Source organism: Pneumocystis jirovecii, assembly GCF_001477535.1.
Source record: "Pneumocystis jirovecii RU7 chromosome Unknown supercont1.7, whole genome shotgun sequence".
NCBI classification, from domain to species: domain Eukaryota; kingdom Fungi; phylum Ascomycota; class Pneumocystomycetes; order Pneumocystales; family Pneumocystaceae; genus Pneumocystis; species Pneumocystis jirovecii.
Genome location: NW_017264781.1, coordinates 337,977 through 356,198, shown reverse-complemented (window position 1 = coordinate 356,198; position 18,222 = coordinate 337,977). Strand labels below are relative to the sequence as shown.

Here is an 18,222-nt window from a genome sequence, read left to right as displayed (position 1 = left end):
CTATTATAAAAGACATCGTCGATCGTGATTTTTCTTTATGGCTCAGAGTAGGGCAGTAGAGTTAATTTTTTTAGGAACAGGTATGTAAAATCTTTTAAGGCTATATAAGTTGTACTTACATATTAGGTACGTCAAGTTCAGTACCATCTATTCATTGTTTGACACAGAACCCGCCGACTTGTTCTGTTTGTATCGATGCAACATATTCTCAGTCTAAAAACCGCCGAAGGAATACAGGTGCTGTAGTCCTTATTAAAGATTATAGTGGAAATCGTAAAACGCTTGTTATTGATTGTGGAAAAACATTTCATGGTTTGATGTTTTCAGATAAAATGTGTTTTTCATGACACTTAGCAGAAGCAACATTGGAATATTTTCCTCGATATTCTTTAAGAAAAATTGACGCATTGTTAATTACTCATGTAAATCCTTCTTTCGGTATAAATTCATGCTAATTCATAAGGCACATGCAGAGTATTATTCAAAAATAAACAATGATAAATGATTAATAAAAATAGTGCCGTTAACGGTTTAGATGATTTAAGAGGTTAATAAAAACCTTTATACACCAAAATGTGTATTTAATTGTCTTTTAGGATGGACATTAGGAGGGTTAATTCAAGACTACATTGATATTTATCTTACATCAGAAACAATGAATGCTATTTCTACTATGTATGACATTCCTTTCGAAATTTATATTAACAGTATAGGTTTCCATATTGCGTATATTCTGAAAAAGCAACTGGCGGAGGAGATGTTCCATCTTTTCAATTTCATATTATAAGTCCGATCCACCCTTTTACCGTTGAATCCTGTGGAAATATAACTATATATCCACTTAGGGTTCAGCATGGTATGTTTCAAAACGAACACGGTATAAAACTTCCGTTTTATATTCTTGGATATCGTATAGATAATTTATCTTATATTTCTGATGCAAATGACATTCCTGATGAAACGGTTAATATTATTAGGGGGACTGAATTTTTAGTTTTGGTATGTAAAATATTAGTTCTGTTTTTACAATCTATAATAACGATTTTTAGGATTCACTAAGAGAACGACCTCATTTATCTCATTTTTCAATTTCTCAAGTAATTCCTGTTTTTTTTTTTTCAAATATAGCTAAAACCTCCTACATAGGCACTTGATTTCGTATGTCGTTTGAGTCCTGATTTGCCTAAAAAAATCTTTCTTATAGGGTTTGATCATTCAATACCACACGATGTTTTAGAAAAACGACTTATTCAAGAAGCTCAAAGTGGCATCCTTAAAGATACTTGGGTTGCACCTGCATATGATGGAATGCGTATTTGTTTAGTCGATTCGACATTATAAAACTTCCCTTTAATTGCTTCAATTTATTCTCTTGTTATCTATACACTCTTTCATTACAGGCTGGCTCCTTTATTTTTTAATTGCTTAATATTTGTATTTAGATTCAAATATTTGTTTTTTATTTAATTTTATTTTTTCTGTACTTTCTATATATCTTTTTATCGCTTATATCTTAACTCTTAAGATTTTGTTAACTTCTGAATCCAAGAAAAACAAAAATTTATAAAAATTTATAAAAATTTATAAAAATTTATGAAATTTCCTGTAAATTTTCTTCTTCCAAAAGGAAAACCAGATGTAATAGGAGCTTCTGATCTAGATTTTACAGCACCGCTTTATATTCAAAGCTCATGTGTATCAGTACTTATTTCTATTATTCTTGGACGAGAAAGATCCATTTTAGCATCAGAAAATTTTAATATTAAAGAAGGAAAAAAGAAATCAATGCTTATTTTATGTGGATATAAAAGAGAAAAGTTTATTCATGAAATAATATTTTCATATACTGCAAACAAGCAGAGAACATGGGAAGATATGAATGAAAAAGAGGAACTTAAAACATCTATAAAAACAGAAGAATCTTTTTGGATAAATGATGAGTTTTCAACTGGTTCTTGGATATTAGCAGCAGATAATATTGATATTATTTATGTTCCATCTCTACGAGGTCTTCGGGCTATCTTATCAGATTATCATTATTCGTCTGATTACTCGTCAGAAAATATATTGGCAATTTGGCCTTTTTTAAAAATTCATGAAGCATCGGGTGAATTTTCAGCACAAGGTATTTCTAAAACAATAGCGTTAGCCATTGAGGCTTCTGGAAATAAAAATCTTATATTTTGTGATTCTCTTTCTATATTGTCACCGATCCAACTTCTTAATAGCAGTGTAAAAATATCTGGAATTTCCGTTTGTTCGGTAATTAAGCAAATTACGGTTGCAACTGTTCTTGAAAGATGGATAAGTGCATTTTGGGAAATTGCAGGATTAGATGAACAGGGAAGACGATATGGTATTTGGAAATACTGTGGAAAATGTTATAAAGTATCTTGGAAGAATATAGAAAATGGAGAAATAAGTGATATTGAGCATACACAACTTAACTAAACAAACAATACTGGAATAAGTTTGAGATATTATATCGATTTTGTCTAATATTTCAAATGATATATAATTATGAAGTGGCAGCTATTTCCATACACCGACTCATTTCATCCATATATAATTCGATATGACTTTTAAGTTTTGAATATTCTCTTTGAACAGCGTTTACCTCCGATTCAATATGAGAACGTAATTCAGATATCTTTTTTTCTGTTGATTCAATCATTGCTCTTTTTCTGTCCATTTCATGGGCTCTTTCTGCTCTTTCGACTGTTATAATGTTGTACTCTTTTCGTATTTCTTCCATCTTTTTTTGAGCGGCTTCACGCTTGGCTTCTGCAGACCGTTGAATTCTAGCAAGCTTATCTTCAGCATTTGCTAATTGCCGATTTAATTGCTATTATATATTAAAAGCAATAAATAAATTTTTATTAAAAATACCTGATCTTTAATCTCTACTTCATGTACTTCCAACTCTTTTTGATCTACCATTTCCTGGTGTTTAGCAACTTTACGAGATGCTTCTTCTACCCGAGCAATTTCAACTTCACATTCTTCCATTAATTTTATACAATTTAGTATATCCTATACTAAGTAAGAACTATCAAAAGTTTTTAATGGAAAAAACCTGTTCAACAATTCCAATTGCATCTATTTTATTTTGAAGTTCTCTTGACTTTCTTTCTAATGATGCTATAGAGTTTTTTTCTGAAGCTAATGATGTTCCCATATCTGAAATAAGCTGTTTTAATTTTTCTGGAGAATGCACAATTCTAGATCGAAGCTTCATACACTCTTGCTTAGTGTTAACTGTGATAAACTGATTGTTTGTCTTTTACAGTTAAGCATTGAAAAAATGAGGATTATTTAGTACCAAACGTTCAGCAATTTCTGCCTTTTCTCTTTTTAAAACATCAATTTCATTTGTAAGGCTAGTCTGTATTTTTTTTAATTCTCGGAGATCATTTGTAAGTGCAACATTGATTTCTTTCGACTTTTTAATTAGTGATACTTCGTCTTCTTGTTTTATTTTTAATTTTTTAAGTTGTTCTGACAAATCTTGGTTCTGAAAAACAAGATCTTGGTGTCTAGAGATATAAGAATCCTAAAAAATTTAGTATTATGAATCATCATGCTTCATATATACCGCTTTCTGTGCATGTGTTTCAAAAACAGGCATACGTTCTTCTCTAAATTTGGCAAAATTAATCACTGCAGAAAGTATCTTTTTAACACGTGCTGATTCTGGCTTCACTAGATCACGGATTGAAAAGTCATCAATACCAACTTCTGTCATCAGTCTTACTCTATATACTATAAATATAGATCTTTAACAAATTTGCACAAGAACAAACAGTTTTTGGTAAAATATAATAAGACTCAAAGAATCCATGTATATTTCCTAAAAATTGTCGGCAAAAAATTAAGTGTTTTTATAAACGCACAGAATGTTCTAACTCATCATGACATGCACGAACAGCATTATCATAGTTTTCCCAGGTAATACCCATTAATATGTCAGAAAAGGCTTCATAAACAAGTTTCATTCTTTGTGTATTCGGTTTGCTCAGGTCTTCTTCAGAAAATGGGATTCCCAGTTCTTATTAACGTTAAATTTTTCAAATTTTCATAGAAATTTTCCGAAAAAAATACCTGTCATGCACTGAAGGATTTCAGGAGGTTTTAGTGTAGGAAATATGTAATTGCTTGTCATTTTTTCTAAAAAAAAATAGGCTTTTTTCTCTCCAAATTTTTTGTTTACGTTGATGTATTTAGCAGGTTTCACGTGACACGTCGTCATAACAACTCTGACAATAGGTTGTTATGGCAACAGGTTGTCATAGTAACTATATATGAAGGATTTTTTGCTTGTAAAACAGCATGTCAATAGAGCACTATTTTCAAGAAATATCTTGTTTGTGTCCTGGAATCTTTTTTTTGTATTTTTATAATCTTTTTTTTCAAACCAAATTGATTACTAATCATTATAGTGTAATTTCCGATTTATCACGATTAGAAACGTCAAATATTAAATATCTTTTTGAAAAAAACTGTTTGAGAAGAATAAAGGAATAAAGTGTATATTTAGCAGAAATATACGAATAAACATATAAGGATATTTATGTAAGTAGTTTCTATAAAAAACAGGGAAAAAAAACGGTATTTTTAGCCCTATTTTTGAGGTTTTTTGGTATCAATATTTAATTGGAAAAATTTTGGAAAAAAAGGACTAAAACACATTAAAAATGAACGCAATTTCTTGTAATTCTATTAATAAAGACCTCTCATCTTTAGATGAACAACTTTTGCATCACATAACATCAGAAACATTTCCTGAAAATAATATAGTTAATGATCAAGATGGATCAAAAAAAGTAAGTTTTTTAAAGGAGTACACGGGAATATGCTCAGGATTTTATAGCTTTCTAGAGGTGTTTATTGTAGCAATTGTGGAATATCTTATACGCCTCTTTGGAGGCGAACATCTATGGGACAATATGTATGTAATGCTTGTGGGCTTTATTCAAAGACAAAAAATATGTCAAGACCTATTCGTTTAAAGAAAGTTATGATTTCATCTGTTTCTCATCGTATGCGTAAAAAAGCAGCTATTTTATTAAAAGTAAATGGCGGAACATGTACGGGTAATGGTCAATGTAATGGTGCAGGCGGTTCACAAAGTTGTGATGGATGTCCTGTTTTCAACAACAGAATAGCTAAAACAACGAAGTTTGCTGTTTCTGGGTCAGAAAATGGTGAACAAAAATCTGACAATTTTAACTTAACATTGGACAATTATAACATGCATGTTGTTACTTGTCAAAACTGTGGTACAGCAACAACTCCTTTATGGAGAAGGGATAACTCTGGAAACACTATATGTAATGCATGTGGTAAGTTTTATCTATGAAATAAGTATTTTTAATTATGTAGGTTTATATTATAAACTCCATTCTGTTCATAGACCAATTAGTATGAAAAAAAATTCGATTAAAAGACGAAGAAGAAATCATATACCAACTAAACCAGATGCAGTTGATCAAAATATTGAGAATATTACTTCATCATTACTAGAATTAAGCAACAGACCGTTTGTAACTTTATCTCATACTACTACCGGCACTTCAGGATCTTTAGCAGAAATGCAAGATAAAATTGGAAACAGAAATCAAAATATTTATGAACCAGACTGTCAAAAATCCAACCCTTTTTCATCATTTAATTCAATGGCGTATTCAAATAGTACAATAAATTCTAATGAAACCCATGAAAACGGAATGTTTTCTAACCTATTTTTGGATCAAAAAGTAGGCTGTCAGCAAAATAAATGCTTTTCAAATCCAGTTTATTCAGTAAACCCCGATAAGTTAGTTCTGTTATTTTAAATATATTTTTTAATATAAAAATATTTAGGGCAATGAGTGTACAATCAGTATCAAATTTACCATATGAAAATAATAGTAATATGTTATCTAAAGCTCGACCAAATGTCATATCTATAGTAGAATTGTTGAGCACAGATTATCCATTAGGTGCAAATATTATACCAATTCCAGAGAATATTGGAAAAGATTCATTAAAATACGAAAAATATTTAGAGGATATAAAAGAAAATGTCACAAAATGTGCTGAAAGATTACAATTAATGCTAATAAATGCTCAAAGGGTTATAGATGAATGTAAAAGAAAGCTTATTCATATAAATAAATAAAATATTTTGAAAATTTTGTATTTAATAATTTAAAAGCATTTGTTTTATATTTTAGAATATATTTACATTGGTTATAAATAATAGTATTTAAAAATATTTCAGATAATTGTAAATTAATTTTATAATTCTAAACATGGTTTAGATTTAATTTTTTTCCCAACTCTTTCTGCAGCCCTGCATATAAAATGTGATCCTATAATTTCAAATACCATTATATGTTTATTTTCTTCAATCTGTGATGCATTTGATTTTGTGTGATCAAGTATTTGTTCTACTTGAATACTAAATACTGAATTTTCCTTAGGTACAACTACAAATATTATAAGTTATTTTATATTTATATAAATTATACCTTTTTGTTGGTTTTTATTAGTAATTAAAACAAACGTTTTTTTTGTTTCTTTGATACATATTCCTTCAATACCCACTCTTGAAGGACATTTTGACCGGACAACTTTGATGTTAGCACCATGCATATCTGCTTTTAAAAGTTTTTGAGATATGGAGAATACATGGTCTGATCCAATAATCTCTTTAATGTATTCTTTCCAAAGATTATATAAAGGGATCCAAATATTGTATCTAAATTATTTTAATAATACATTTTTGAATATTTTAGATGTGTATTATACTTGCAAGAATCTTTTGAAATATCATATATTCCTATTGCTCTTTTTTCTCTAGAACTAAGAGGTTTTGGTTTTTTTTTACGACCTTTATTATGTAACTTTGATAAATAATTAAATCTTCTAGATTCTCGAGGGTCATTTTCCTGTATATTATTTATATGCTTATTTGTTGGATGAATTAATAAAGGTTTGTTTTTAACTTTGTTTATATATAAGGATTCAGCTAATTCATCAGGTAACCCTTGTTTTAACATATCTAAAGCAAGATTGCTTTCATGATCCAGTTTTTTAGAAGACAACTTTGAAGAATTAGAGTTCTTTTCAAAGAAAATAGGTTCATAAAGAGGATCCATCATATAGTTAAGTATTAGATATTAAAATTACTTTTTTAAATTCATAAAAAAGAAAAAATGAAAAAACAGTGTCTTATTATAAACATAAGAACCTAAATATATGTATTTAAAGAAAGAAAGAACTGTTTTAATATATAAAATAATTATTTTTAATAAAAAAGTTAAACTTTGATATTTTTGAAGAGAATCGTCCTTTTTATATATTGTTTTTACTTGAAATAATAATGAATTAGTGCAACTATACTGTTTAATAATAAAATAATTGTTTTATTAGCTTTTCCTGTGTAATTTTTTACTTTAAAAGAGTAATATTGTAGATAAAAATTTTAAACACTTTCGATAATTATTTTAAGCATATTTATATATCTAAATAAAATGAATATAATTAATTTAATTTATAATATTCAATAGGTTTTAAACAATATAAAGACAAAAAATATGTAAGATATATAATTAAATCGATTTAAACCAAATTGTTTCTTCTAAATATAAGTGTATATAAAGTATATAACAATAATTTAAATAAAACATAAATAAAATGCACAAAAAAATGTAATGCATGGCCTCATGATTTACTTAATTTTGCTCATAAACTTGTATTTCCCCTAATTAATGTGAAAAAGTAATTTTTTAAAACTTAATTTTAAAACTTATATAATTTAAAAAAAAAATTAAAGTATTTTCTAAAGTTACCTTATAAGAAATATTTATATTTTCGTCAAATATTTGGTCTAGCTATATTAGATTTTTATTTTTGTATTTGAATATGAAATAAATAATTACATTAATTATAAATTTATAAACAAAGTCTATGTCCGTTTTATCTGAACTGTGGTATTCGTGAACTTTGAGTGATACTACTGTTATTAATTTTTTTATCAGAACTTCTACGGTAACTTTGATTTTTAAAAGATTTATCGTAAAAATGAACACAATTTTCTTTTGGATCAACTTTCTCATATTCTGATTTTGAATCTTTAAATACTATGTAATTATCATGTGGAAATAATATTTTTGATTCTAAAGATGAAAATGTCTCTAAAGATGGTTTTTTTAAACAATTTGACTTATTATTAAAAGAATCACTAGAAAGAATAACTTTGGAAATATCATTAGATTTAGTATTTTCAGAAAAAGATTTAACTATTAAATGTTTGTCAAACCGGGGTATATCGTTCTATATTTCATATTATTATAGATAAAAACAAATTATTTATAATAATACCATATTATTTGATTCATTAAAATCCTCTTCAGTTAAATTTGTTTTGAAGTTATTAGATACCATAGAAAAATTCTCTTTTTTTTTAATATTATCGGACGCATCATAATATTTTTCCTTTGGATTTAAAAATAAAGTCTTTAAATGCTGATCAGTATTCAAAGCAGTAAATGGATTAACATCTTCTAAATGTGATAACGATTTAGTCATTTCTGAATGTGTTGACTGTGGAATAACTGTATTAATAGACAAATTTGAAGTTGTATTATAAAAAGTATCCTTAGACGTATCTCTTTGAGTAGAATTCAAAGATAATGAATTTTTAAGTGGTAATAAAGAAGGTTTTTCATAATCAACAGCATCAGAAGATGAAATGGACGTATCTGGAAAAATAAATGGTTTATCATAATACGAATTAGTAAATGATGGCACAATTTCTGATTGATTGAAGTCCTTAGTAAGAATGGATGCCATTTTATTTGTTAAAGTAGAAAAATTGGTTTTCGCAAATTCATAAAATATTTGAGAAAAGTTACGTGCCATGAGCTTCAAAACAGGAATAAAAGCAGGTACATCATATACAGATACAAGACATTCTGAAATCATTAGTAATAAAATCTTTAAACATTTTTCTTTATAAGCTTTATTCAAAACACTATTCATGTAAAAATGAAGTATTTTATAGAACATCAACATACTGTAAAGTAAGATATATGACTAAACATAGAACAGCATGACTTTCGTATGGTAAATCCAGAGAAATATTATGAATTTTATGTATCTTTTCATCAATAGAATCAAACCCTTCTATAATTATAAATAAAATTGCTATATTAAAGAAAAATAACATACCAATTATATTTAAACAAGACTTAATATATTCATATGGTAAAACTGGTCCAATTTTTTTAGAAACATGTGTTTTTATATAATGTTTAAAAGCTGCATAACCTATTTTTAAAGGAGAACCTAAAACCGCATAATCTTTTTGAGGATTTTTTGCTAATAATATATAAAAATTAACATTATATCAATATTATATAATACCAATTTCATTTGAGAGATCAATAGAATCTTTAAGTTCAGACTCTGAATACATTAATGTAGACATTGAATCAAAGTCTTTTATACATTAAACTAATTAAAATATCTTTATAAATACCTTCAATACAACAAAGAGTATAAACAAACGTCTCGATACCACGAAATATATTTTTATCTTTAATTATTTCTATCGATGATATTGAATTGTTATTTCCAATCTTTGATATGTTATTTTCATTATCAGACTTTATTAAAGAATTGAATTGTGAAAATGAATCCTTTTTTATAAAAGTCTTGGATGTAGGACTATTAATTAGAAACGATGTTGTTAAGTTTTTCGGAGGTGAATATTTGTTTCCTGAAGTTGAGTTTATGGATTTATTAGAAAAATTAGAATATGAAATTGCTGGAAAGTTCGTTTTTAAAGAATTTGATTCTAAGCTTACGCTAAGAAGACATGATAAAAAGAATTTATACTTCGATATAAGAATTGAAACGTTTTTAGGAGATTCTGAAAATTTTAAAAAATTTTGAAATAAAATTGCTAAAAATTAAAAACCAAAATACAATTTATATACAACTAACCTTTTTCAAATAAATCTTCTAAAAGGGTATCTAGATATTGAAATTTTCGTGGTGATATTTTCCAAGAAAGAGGGGTATAAAAGTCTAGCCTAAAAATTATATAAAAACATTATTTTATTTTTATATATGATGAAGTACCTATATATTTCTGACGATGCTTCTATTAAAAATAATCCTGAAATATCCATTTCCGAATTTTTTTTATTAACACTATTAGCAAAACTTTGATGGGTGTATTGAATAGCGATTTCCGACTTTATTTATTAAACGATAATCTAATACAACAATTATATCTTACTTTTTTTGGTTCCTTTTTGTATTCAGATGCTTTAAAAACATTGCATATAATATTAATATTATTTTTTTCGATTTCTGAAATAAAATTTTCAGAAATTTTATTTTTAGCCTTTGTTTTATAGAATTTTTCAATAAAATTTATTATACAATGTTTCGATTCAGATGTTACAGAGATTTTATGTTCAGAAAAGCTTCCCCAAGCTTCATTTCCTACATAAGATTTAATAGGTGTAGATGCAATTATCCAAATATCTGTATCGCTATCCTCATCAATTTCTAGTTCAAGATCATTTGTACTAGCCCATCCTTGAAATAATATATCTTTTCTAGAAGTTGAAGTTGCGAACTTGAATAAACTTTGTTTAGATTGAGACCTAGATAATGAAATCTCGCTAACATTAGATATAAGCTCTTCTACAATAGAAATATGCGATGATTTTTTCAATATTGCCAAACAGTCTGAAAATAATAACAATGTACAATATATTTTACTTGATGAGTTTATATATGGTGGTAAAATCTCTATAGCATCTATAGCAGTAATAAAATAACGAGAATTTGATATAAGTTCTGGAGGAAATCCTGAAACATGCCCCATTAACTTTCGAAATAATTTTGACCTTTCTTCAGCTTCCATAATTTTCATTTGTGCAATATCCTTAACAATTGATAACGCTTTTTGAAATGGAACTAATGCTGGACTTTCTGGATGTGTATTTGAAATAATATCTAGAAATATTAATATTTTTATTCATGAAAAAACATTAATAAAATACTAACTTTCTAGAAATAAAGAATAACGAGGGATTCGTTGAACTGGTTCCATTATAAGTTCCCTAATACTAATATTCCGCTCTGTTTTATATTTTTGATTCTAAAACGATTTTAGATAAGATATATAAAATTATTAAAGAATATTTTTACGTCTACAAAGTCTCTAAATTTAGGATTACGTAAGTTATGTCTTAGAATAGATTCAAAGTCTACACTTAATTCTAAATATTTAGCATATACCTTTTTAAATTGAGAAAACTTGAAAAATTAGTTAAAATGGCATTTGTAAATAAAACATACATGTGTAACACATGAGTTGGCTTTTTCAAGATCTGTTTTTGCTTTTTCAAAATCTTGTAAAAAGGCTGAATTCACTGATACAATATCATTAAGAGATAATGGAAACATTCTATTAACATCATATAGTCCCAAAGGAGGATTTTTTGATGTTTTGGCATGCGTTCTAAGTGGTAAAACATAATCGAGAATCAAATGGCGTAACCTATTAATATAATTTTGCTCTGTTTGAAGGATTTCATCAAGAATGCTTATCCGTTTTTTTTCCTGTTCCTATAAACTATTAAAATGATACAAAATATGAAAGAAAATGCTACTATATAGTTATCTATTACAGGCCTAGGCATAACTATTTTTTTAAAAGAAGAATCTTCCAATTTATGCTCATCTTTTGTTTCTTGAAGTTTAGAAAATAATGGTGTAGCTTTTATAACGAAAATTAAATAGAATTTTATAAAGAAAATTATCTCTTACATCCTAAATCATCAGGGAAAATAACATCCATGTTAAAAGACACGAGTTTTCGTTTTTTTAGCATAGAACATAGAATGGATGATAGATCTGTAAGTTTCAAAAGTTGACAATGTCCAGCAATGTCTCCTGCATGCATCTCATCAAATGCAATCCTTCTTTGTTGATCTGAATTCTCTATAAACACATTATATTGTCTTAAAACTTCTTTCTTGACATGTAATGGTATGAAAATAAAATATTGCAATATAACCATTGCAATGACTTGGAAAGATTGTGATCTGCAGTTATAAGGAAGATGTGAAACAACAATACGAAGAACATCTTGATCTTTGGGAGTTATAAGAGGAAGTGAAAGAGGTCCACAACACGTAAAAACATGAGAATGAATTATGTTGAATTTGTCTACTGCAACTGAAATAATTAAGAAACCAAGCACTGAATCATCTGAAACATAGTGTATTTGATCTGTAAAAACTAAGAATATGCATTTATTTCATTTTAAACTTTACTTTTTCGAAAAAAAGGATCTGTTTTGAGCATTTCTTGATATGTCATATCTCGTCGAAAAACAGGCGAATTAGACAATGGAAAATTACATGTAGCATCACTTGAGCTTTCATCTGATGTTTTGGTGTTATTTTTTTTTATTTTCCGGGTATTATGCATTAATTTTTGTCTATTTTTATATTTTGTTGAAGACATAATTGTTTCATAGAATTATTCTTTAAGTTGCTATTTTTAACCAAAAAAAAAAAGTAAAATCATATAAAACCTTAAACAATAGTGCTTTTTATAGAAATATATTCCTGGAATCCTCTAAAAATCAAGAAAATCAATATATATAGAACAATTTTGAGGTTGGTTTATCGCGAATCGCTTCGGAGACATTAACTTTGAAATATTAAAAAATTAAGATATTGATTATGAATGAAATTATTTAAAAATACAGAACAAACATAAGAAATTTTCAATATTTAATATGTATTTGTTTTTGTTTCTTTTTCCTGGATAAAAGTTTAATAAAATGGCATCTGTAGAAAAAAATATGTTAGAAAATATAGAATTAAGATATATGAAAGATGAAGATCAGGAATCTGGAGAAAAAATTATATTTATGGAGTTTCCGGAAGAGCTTATGGGGTTTTTAACGTCTGAAAAAAAGCCTTGGTAACGTTATTTTGTGCTGAAAACACTTAACATTTATCGTTTTTTTATATAGTTTGACTCTTAAAGCAGATCATAGCCGTAAAAGCACAGTGCTTTGTTCACCTTCAAAAACGTATTCTTTGCGTAATGTTACCCAGACTAATTCTTTGCTTCTTTTTCAAAAAGAAGATGATGGATTTTCTTTATTGAAAGATGCCAGGTCTTATATTGAAATTACTGAAGCCACAGTTCATATCAATTTTAATCACTTAGCACCTGTTTACGATGGATATGATCTACATGTTCCTGATGTAATTTTTTTAGATTATAGAAGCCTGTGTTGATTAGACATAGACCGTTCCGCTTTATACGCTCAGTCAAATTAAACGAAGAATACCTGCAAGTGATGAGGAAATTCATTATGCACTTATTCATTCTATGTGCTTGGTAATTAATGGTTTGATACTTCGAGATGTTTATTTATCTAACCATTGGTTTTTAGGTCATTTGAGACGGCTGAGTTTCAATTATGTTCTTCGTGTACTTCAATTGATCTTAGCACATGCAGAAGTTGAAAATATGTCTCTAGATGAATTGAAATTCGATCTCCTTATGACTTATATTGACTCAGAAGAGCCAGCTGATGTAGTAGAATTGGTTTTACGCCGATTTTCTCATACTCAAACAGAATGTTGTCTCTTTATTGTTTTTGATACAGAGCTTATATTATTTAGCATATTCTATTGATGGTTCTTCTATTGCCCAATGGATTGGTATTCAAATGTTGGCTAAATGCAAAGTAATATTCTTATTGAATGACTATGAATTAAAAATTTCCAAGGGAAGTTCCGTTTTGCTAGATGAATTTATTCGTGACTGGAAGTCTACTATTCCGTCTCCTTTTTCTGAATATGCTGATCTATCATTGCTCCAAGTATGTTCTAATTCATATTTGTCTAGAATTTATATCGTATTAACTCTAACTGAATTAATCTTTACAGGGAGAATATCTTTTAACTGGATCATCAACTATTCAATATTTTCCTGCTAATGAATTATCTATAGACCCTGCTATACGATTTCAAGAATTGTTTCTTGCTCAACCTAAATGGAATTTGCCTGACATTTTACCTTTTATACGTGGACTTGCAACAGATGAGACAAAAATTGATTCATTACTTCGAAAGTTTACAAGGAAACAAACAATATGTCAACAGACAATTTTAACAGCGAGAAATCCTTGGAAATCATAATAAAATTATGTTTGAATCATGAAGTCTTATATAAAAACTTAACCTAGCATTTAAGAAAAACAATAAATACGAGGAAGCCTATTAAGTGTTTTTGGCTAGCATTAGTACTTTATTTAGTTTGACAGATTGTGAATCAAATAGCGTACTCCGTCATATGTTCCGAGGAAAAGTGCGCCGCCTAAACTTATCCATGCAACACGGAAAGTAACTCCTTTAAATAGTGCGTGTACGCCTTCTTTCTTGATGATTTGACATATACATTGAACCCAGCCATGTTTCTATTAATGTTTAAGTTTTAAAAGTAGATAATAAGACTTATACCGTCTCATTGAGCATAATTCGTGTTTTAACAACATCCAAAGGTGTTGTTAGCGCTGCTGAAACTCCTCCTGCAATCGAACCGCTAATTGTTGATTGAGCATATGTATTGGAAAGCCATGATTTGCTTTTTGATGCTGCATCTGAGAGTACTGTTTCATTGTTTGAATCATATATGTTTCTCATTTTCTGTTTTAGAACTTCCCATAAAGGAAACTGGAAAGCTGAAAATGATATATCTCTGATCACTATACTTGCATAGCTCCGGCAAAATCCGCTAGATTGTCCACGCAAAATATGACACAATGCTTCCCACGAAGAACGATGTTGACCAGCCTGAGTACGCTGTTTAACAAGCTCTGTAGGAAATCTCACTAAGCAAGCAGCAAGCTCTCCTAAACATGCTGCTATTGTAGAATAAAATATTAAAAATCTGCTTTCAGAATAATCTTTTGATCGATTATTCAAAGATTGACTGAATGATTTTTCTGGAAAGTTATTCATTTTTTCACAAAGGGATTCATTGATTTTCGTGTGGATATTATTGTGTATTATTGAATGAGCTGTCTCATAAACCATAAAAAAGACAAGTGCTATTGTCGTTCATTAGCTGATTTTTGCATCTTATAAGTTCCAGAAAACGCCAGTTTAGCATATTCAGTGTTCTTTTTCATATTTTCTTTGAATTTCATTTAAATTTCATTTTATTTTTCTCTGGCTAGGCGTTAACTGTCTAAGTTTTACTCACACGATGGCATGCTTCCTACAGCCATTCCAGCTAATCCACGGTACAAAGAACGCAAGGAATGACTATAATAGCATGATTTTTGCACATTGTACCTGTTTTTGCTCAAATAATCCCACTTTTTTCCTGAAAAAAAACCATAAAAATAATTTTTCTGTTGTCGCCATGTTTTAAGCGTATCAAGCGGAAACAAAGAAATATCAACTACTAACCCTGCTATACTGCCTGCCTATCTATATTAGACTGAATTTTTCACAATTTTTATGTATTTTTTATAAATATTTCAAACTTACAACTGCTGCTTCTGCTAACTGGTGCATCGCTATATATTATCGTCTATCGTACTACTTGATAAGATATTAATATATCAAAAAACCATGAATATTGTATTAAAAAGATAAGAAAAAGTATAAAGAAAAATGCTTTTATTTAAACATATTTTAATTGATGAAAAAGGGTTTTTTTGTTATTCAAATTGTCTTTGAAATCGATTTTGCTGCCTTTTTGGCAGTTATCTAGATTTAAATGGGGTAGAAAAAATACACAAAATAATGTTTTAGGGTGCTTAAATAGGTTTTTAGGAGCAGCTGTATCTGGTGGATGTGACAGTATGGCTATTTGTGTCTTATTCCAGCACTTTAGGGAAAAAATGTGCGTTTTTACGGTTGATCATGAATTGAGAGAGAAAAGTAGAGAAGAAGCAGAAGCTGTTCACCGTATAGTCTCTGGAATGGGTAATTACGTGTGCTTCTGTATATCTGTTTATGTTTTTTGAGGTTTCCAACATAAAATATTGTCTATGAAATGGCCAAAGGAGAAAATTCCTATAAAATCAATAGAAAATGCAGCACGCGAGCAACGTTATACTCTTTTGACACGTGCATGCTTAGAGAGTGATATACGTGTGCTTTTTTTAGGTCACCATTCAGATGATCAAGCTGAAACAGTATTTATGAGATTTATTGAGAAAAGCGGACCAGATGGACTTGCTGGAATGCAAAAACTTGCACTGAATCCTATGATAGGAAAAATTATGTACGCAGAAAATGTGTTTCTATGCCGTCCTTTTCTAGATATTCCTAAAATAGTTTTAAAAAGTATGTAAAAATGTTTAATGAACTGCTATAATTGTTTAAGATATTTGTCAAAGTAACAATATTCAATGGTTTGAAGATCCAACGAATATTGATATGTATCTTTCTAGGAGAAATGTTGTTCGAAAACTGTTTCAGGATCCAAATCAGTTACCTGATGCCCTTAAACCATCTAATATGTTAAATATTGCACAGATAATGACTAAGAAAAGAATGCAGACAATAAAAAGGGTAAAATTATTGTTATCTAAAATGCATATCACTTTTTTTGAAGCGACTGGATCACTAGAAGTTAGATGTAGTAAAGATATTTGTGAGGAAAAAGTGTCTACTCTGTCAAAATGGATGGCACACCTTATCTCTTTGATCTCACCCTTACCTAGACAAAGGATAACAGTAGTACAAAGAATAATTGTTAATTTATTTATAAAGAATTTAGAAAAAATAAAACAATATACAGTTGGTGGTGTTTTAATACATGCAACATGGTGTTTTGAAACATTATTTATACGACTAACACGTCAACCCTATTCAAAAGCAGAAAAAGTGGATTCTATTGTATCTATTCAGCCGACTAGTTTTTTAAATCCACAAGATACATGGATATTATGGGATGGTCGTTGGTGGATTAGAATTCTTTCAAAAAATGATACAGTTAAGCAATTTACAGTAAGGCCTTTAGCAGAATATGACATAAAACCATTGTTTATAAAGGTAAATGCTGTTAACACAGAGTATAAAAAGACTATACTATATTCTTTAAAAACGATTAAAGGACATACTAAATTCACGGTTCCTCTTGTTGAATTTAATACAAATATTATTGGGCTGCCAACATTAGGAATAATTTTTGATCAAAATGTCATTATTGAAACGAAATTTAAAATAGATATCTTAAAGCGGTTAAATTGTATAGCATAAAAGGGATTTTAAATTAATATTAAATTATGCTTAAATAATTTATGGTTTGTAAATATTATCCAAAATATATCTTGCATGTGCTTTTGTTTGATAAAAGATATTATAAAACTTTTTTTTCTAATTTTTAAATATCAATTTGTCTTTAATATCTAAAATAGTTTTAAGAAATAAGCTCTTAATATTATTTTTTTCAATATAAATATGTTTCTCTATTCTATATCTATTGTATATTAGTTATAAGTAATTCCCTGAACTAGTATTTATAAATTATGCCTTATTAAATTGTTTTATAATAAACTAAAAACTTTTAAACATGCAATGTCTTGTTTGCAGTGGACTAGATATTTTCACATGTCTTTAAAAGATAATGATGAAGATATCGAGCTATAAATTTGAATATTGTTAAGATAATAATAAAAAATGGCTATCGAGATTTTATAATACAAATACCTAGTAATAAGTATTAAAAATGACACTAAAATGAACAAAGGATAGTTTATTTCAGTACTCTTGTTATAAACTTTTGCTAATAACAGATAGAAACATGAATAACAGTTGGTTTGAAGACAGTGTTGAGTTCATAAGTTCAAATTATATATCCTAAATGATTATTTGAAAACTTATGCAAAAAATAATTTTATGAATCCAATAACAAAATGCTTTTTTATGCGTTATAAATGTCTATAAGCACTTCCTAATCCACAATGACTATGCTTTAGTCATTATATCTGATAATCCAAATATGGCTTAGTTTAGTCTATTAATTTTCTACGTATATCTCATTGTTGTTATTGTTTTTAAGTTTTCTGATACCAATTATATATAAATTATGTTTATATAATTTTTAAAATTTGCAAAATATTACCTTAAATGAATATTTTCTATAAAAACAGTTTTCAATTTACTTTTT

The 18,222-nt window shown here is 28.0% G+C and overlaps 10 protein-coding genes across 10 annotated transcripts; 5 read left to right on the top strand and 5 right to left on the bottom strand.

Moving 5' to 3' along the window:
- Positions 1-37: 37 nt before the first annotated feature.
- Positions 38-1,341, top strand: T551_01810 (uncharacterized protein; the record flags this gene model as incomplete). Its single annotated transcript, XM_018374073.1, has 9 exons — positions 38-80; positions 127-312; positions 355-422; positions 464-474; positions 519-547; positions 597-675; positions 714-999; positions 1,050-1,097; positions 1,147-1,341. 9 exons carry the CDS (start codon positions 38-40, stop codon positions 1,339-1,341), a joined length of 945 nt encoding a protein of 314 aa, XP_018229818.1.
- A 252-nt stretch (positions 1,342-1,593) lies between these two features.
- T551_01809 (uncharacterized protein) lies at positions 1,594-2,451 on the top strand (the record flags this gene model as incomplete). The annotated part of the gene is made up of 1 exon (XM_018374072.1): positions 1,594-2,451. One exon carries the CDS (start codon positions 1,594-1,596, stop codon positions 2,449-2,451), a length of 858 nt encoding a protein of 285 aa, XP_018229817.1.
- Positions 2,452-2,518: 67 nt separating this feature from the next.
- Positions 2,519-4,162, bottom strand: T551_01808 (kinetochore-associated Ndc80 complex subunit NUF2; the record flags this gene model as incomplete). The annotated part of the gene is made up of 8 exons (XM_018374071.1): positions 2,519-2,845; positions 2,890-3,033; positions 3,077-3,280; positions 3,323-3,553; positions 3,596-3,755; positions 3,804-3,850; positions 3,894-4,048; positions 4,102-4,162. The coding sequence occupies 8 exons, from the start codon at positions 4,160-4,162 to the stop codon at positions 2,519-2,521; spliced, it is 1,329 nt and encodes a 442-aa protein (XP_018229816.1).
- A 532-nt stretch (positions 4,163-4,694) lies between these two features.
- On the top strand, positions 4,695-6,160 carry T551_01807 (uncharacterized protein; the record flags this gene model as incomplete). The annotated part of the gene is made up of 4 exons (XM_018374070.1): positions 4,695-4,823; positions 4,871-5,342; positions 5,383-5,815; positions 5,863-6,160. 4 exons carry the CDS (start codon positions 4,695-4,697, stop codon positions 6,158-6,160), a joined length of 1,332 nt encoding a protein of 443 aa, XP_018229815.1.
- A 119-nt stretch (positions 6,161-6,279) lies between these two features.
- T551_01806 (uncharacterized protein) lies at positions 6,280-7,142 on the bottom strand (the record flags this gene model as incomplete). Its single annotated transcript, XM_018374069.1, has 3 exons — positions 6,280-6,470; positions 6,513-6,742; positions 6,793-7,142. The coding sequence occupies 3 exons, from the start codon at positions 7,140-7,142 to the stop codon at positions 6,280-6,282; spliced, it is 771 nt and encodes a 256-aa protein (XP_018229814.1).
- Positions 7,143-7,962: 820 nt separating this feature from the next.
- Positions 7,963-12,590, bottom strand: T551_01805 (uncharacterized protein; the record flags this gene model as incomplete). Its single annotated transcript, XM_018374068.1, has 14 exons — positions 12,345-12,590; positions 11,679-12,300; positions 11,365-11,634; positions 11,215-11,322; positions 11,071-11,164; positions 10,292-11,019; positions 10,132-10,247; positions 9,994-10,082; positions 9,527-9,952; positions 9,412-9,486; positions 9,217-9,366; positions 9,063-9,171; positions 8,368-9,019; positions 7,963-8,319 (listed from the first exon to the last, which is right to left on the bottom strand). Exons 2-14 carry the CDS (start codon positions 11,706-11,708, stop codon positions 7,963-7,965), a joined length of 3,204 nt encoding a protein of 1,067 aa, XP_018229813.1. The 5' UTR covers positions 11,709-12,300; positions 12,345-12,590.
- A 269-nt stretch (positions 12,591-12,859) lies between these two features.
- T551_01804 (uncharacterized protein) lies at positions 12,860-14,234 on the top strand (the record flags this gene model as incomplete). Its single annotated transcript, XM_018374067.1, has 6 exons — positions 12,860-13,002; positions 13,055-13,292; positions 13,336-13,672; positions 13,716-13,780; positions 13,823-13,915; positions 13,983-14,234. 6 exons carry the CDS (start codon positions 12,860-12,862, stop codon positions 14,232-14,234), a joined length of 1,128 nt encoding a protein of 375 aa, XP_018229812.1.
- Positions 14,235-14,347: 113 nt separating this feature from the next.
- On the bottom strand, positions 14,348-15,056 carry T551_01803 (uncharacterized protein; the record flags this gene model as incomplete). Its single annotated transcript, XM_018374066.1, has 2 exons — positions 14,348-14,512; positions 14,556-15,056. 2 exons carry the CDS (start codon positions 15,054-15,056, stop codon positions 14,348-14,350), a joined length of 666 nt encoding a protein of 221 aa, XP_018229811.1.
- Positions 15,057-15,292: 236 nt separating this feature from the next.
- T551_01802 (uncharacterized protein) lies at positions 15,293-15,617 on the bottom strand (the record flags this gene model as incomplete). Its single annotated transcript, XM_018374065.1, has 2 exons — positions 15,293-15,526; positions 15,591-15,617. The coding sequence occupies 2 exons, from the start codon at positions 15,615-15,617 to the stop codon at positions 15,293-15,295; spliced, it is 261 nt and encodes an 86-aa protein (XP_018229810.1).
- A 127-nt stretch (positions 15,618-15,744) lies between these two features.
- Positions 15,745-17,312, top strand: T551_01801 (tRNA(Ile)-lysidine synthetase; the record flags this gene model as incomplete). Its single annotated transcript, XM_018374064.1, has 4 exons — positions 15,745-15,754; positions 15,879-16,031; positions 16,074-16,394; positions 16,435-17,312. The coding sequence occupies 4 exons, from the start codon at positions 15,745-15,747 to the stop codon at positions 17,310-17,312; spliced, it is 1,362 nt and encodes a 453-aa protein (XP_018229809.1).
- Positions 17,313-18,222: the final 910 nt, after the last annotated feature.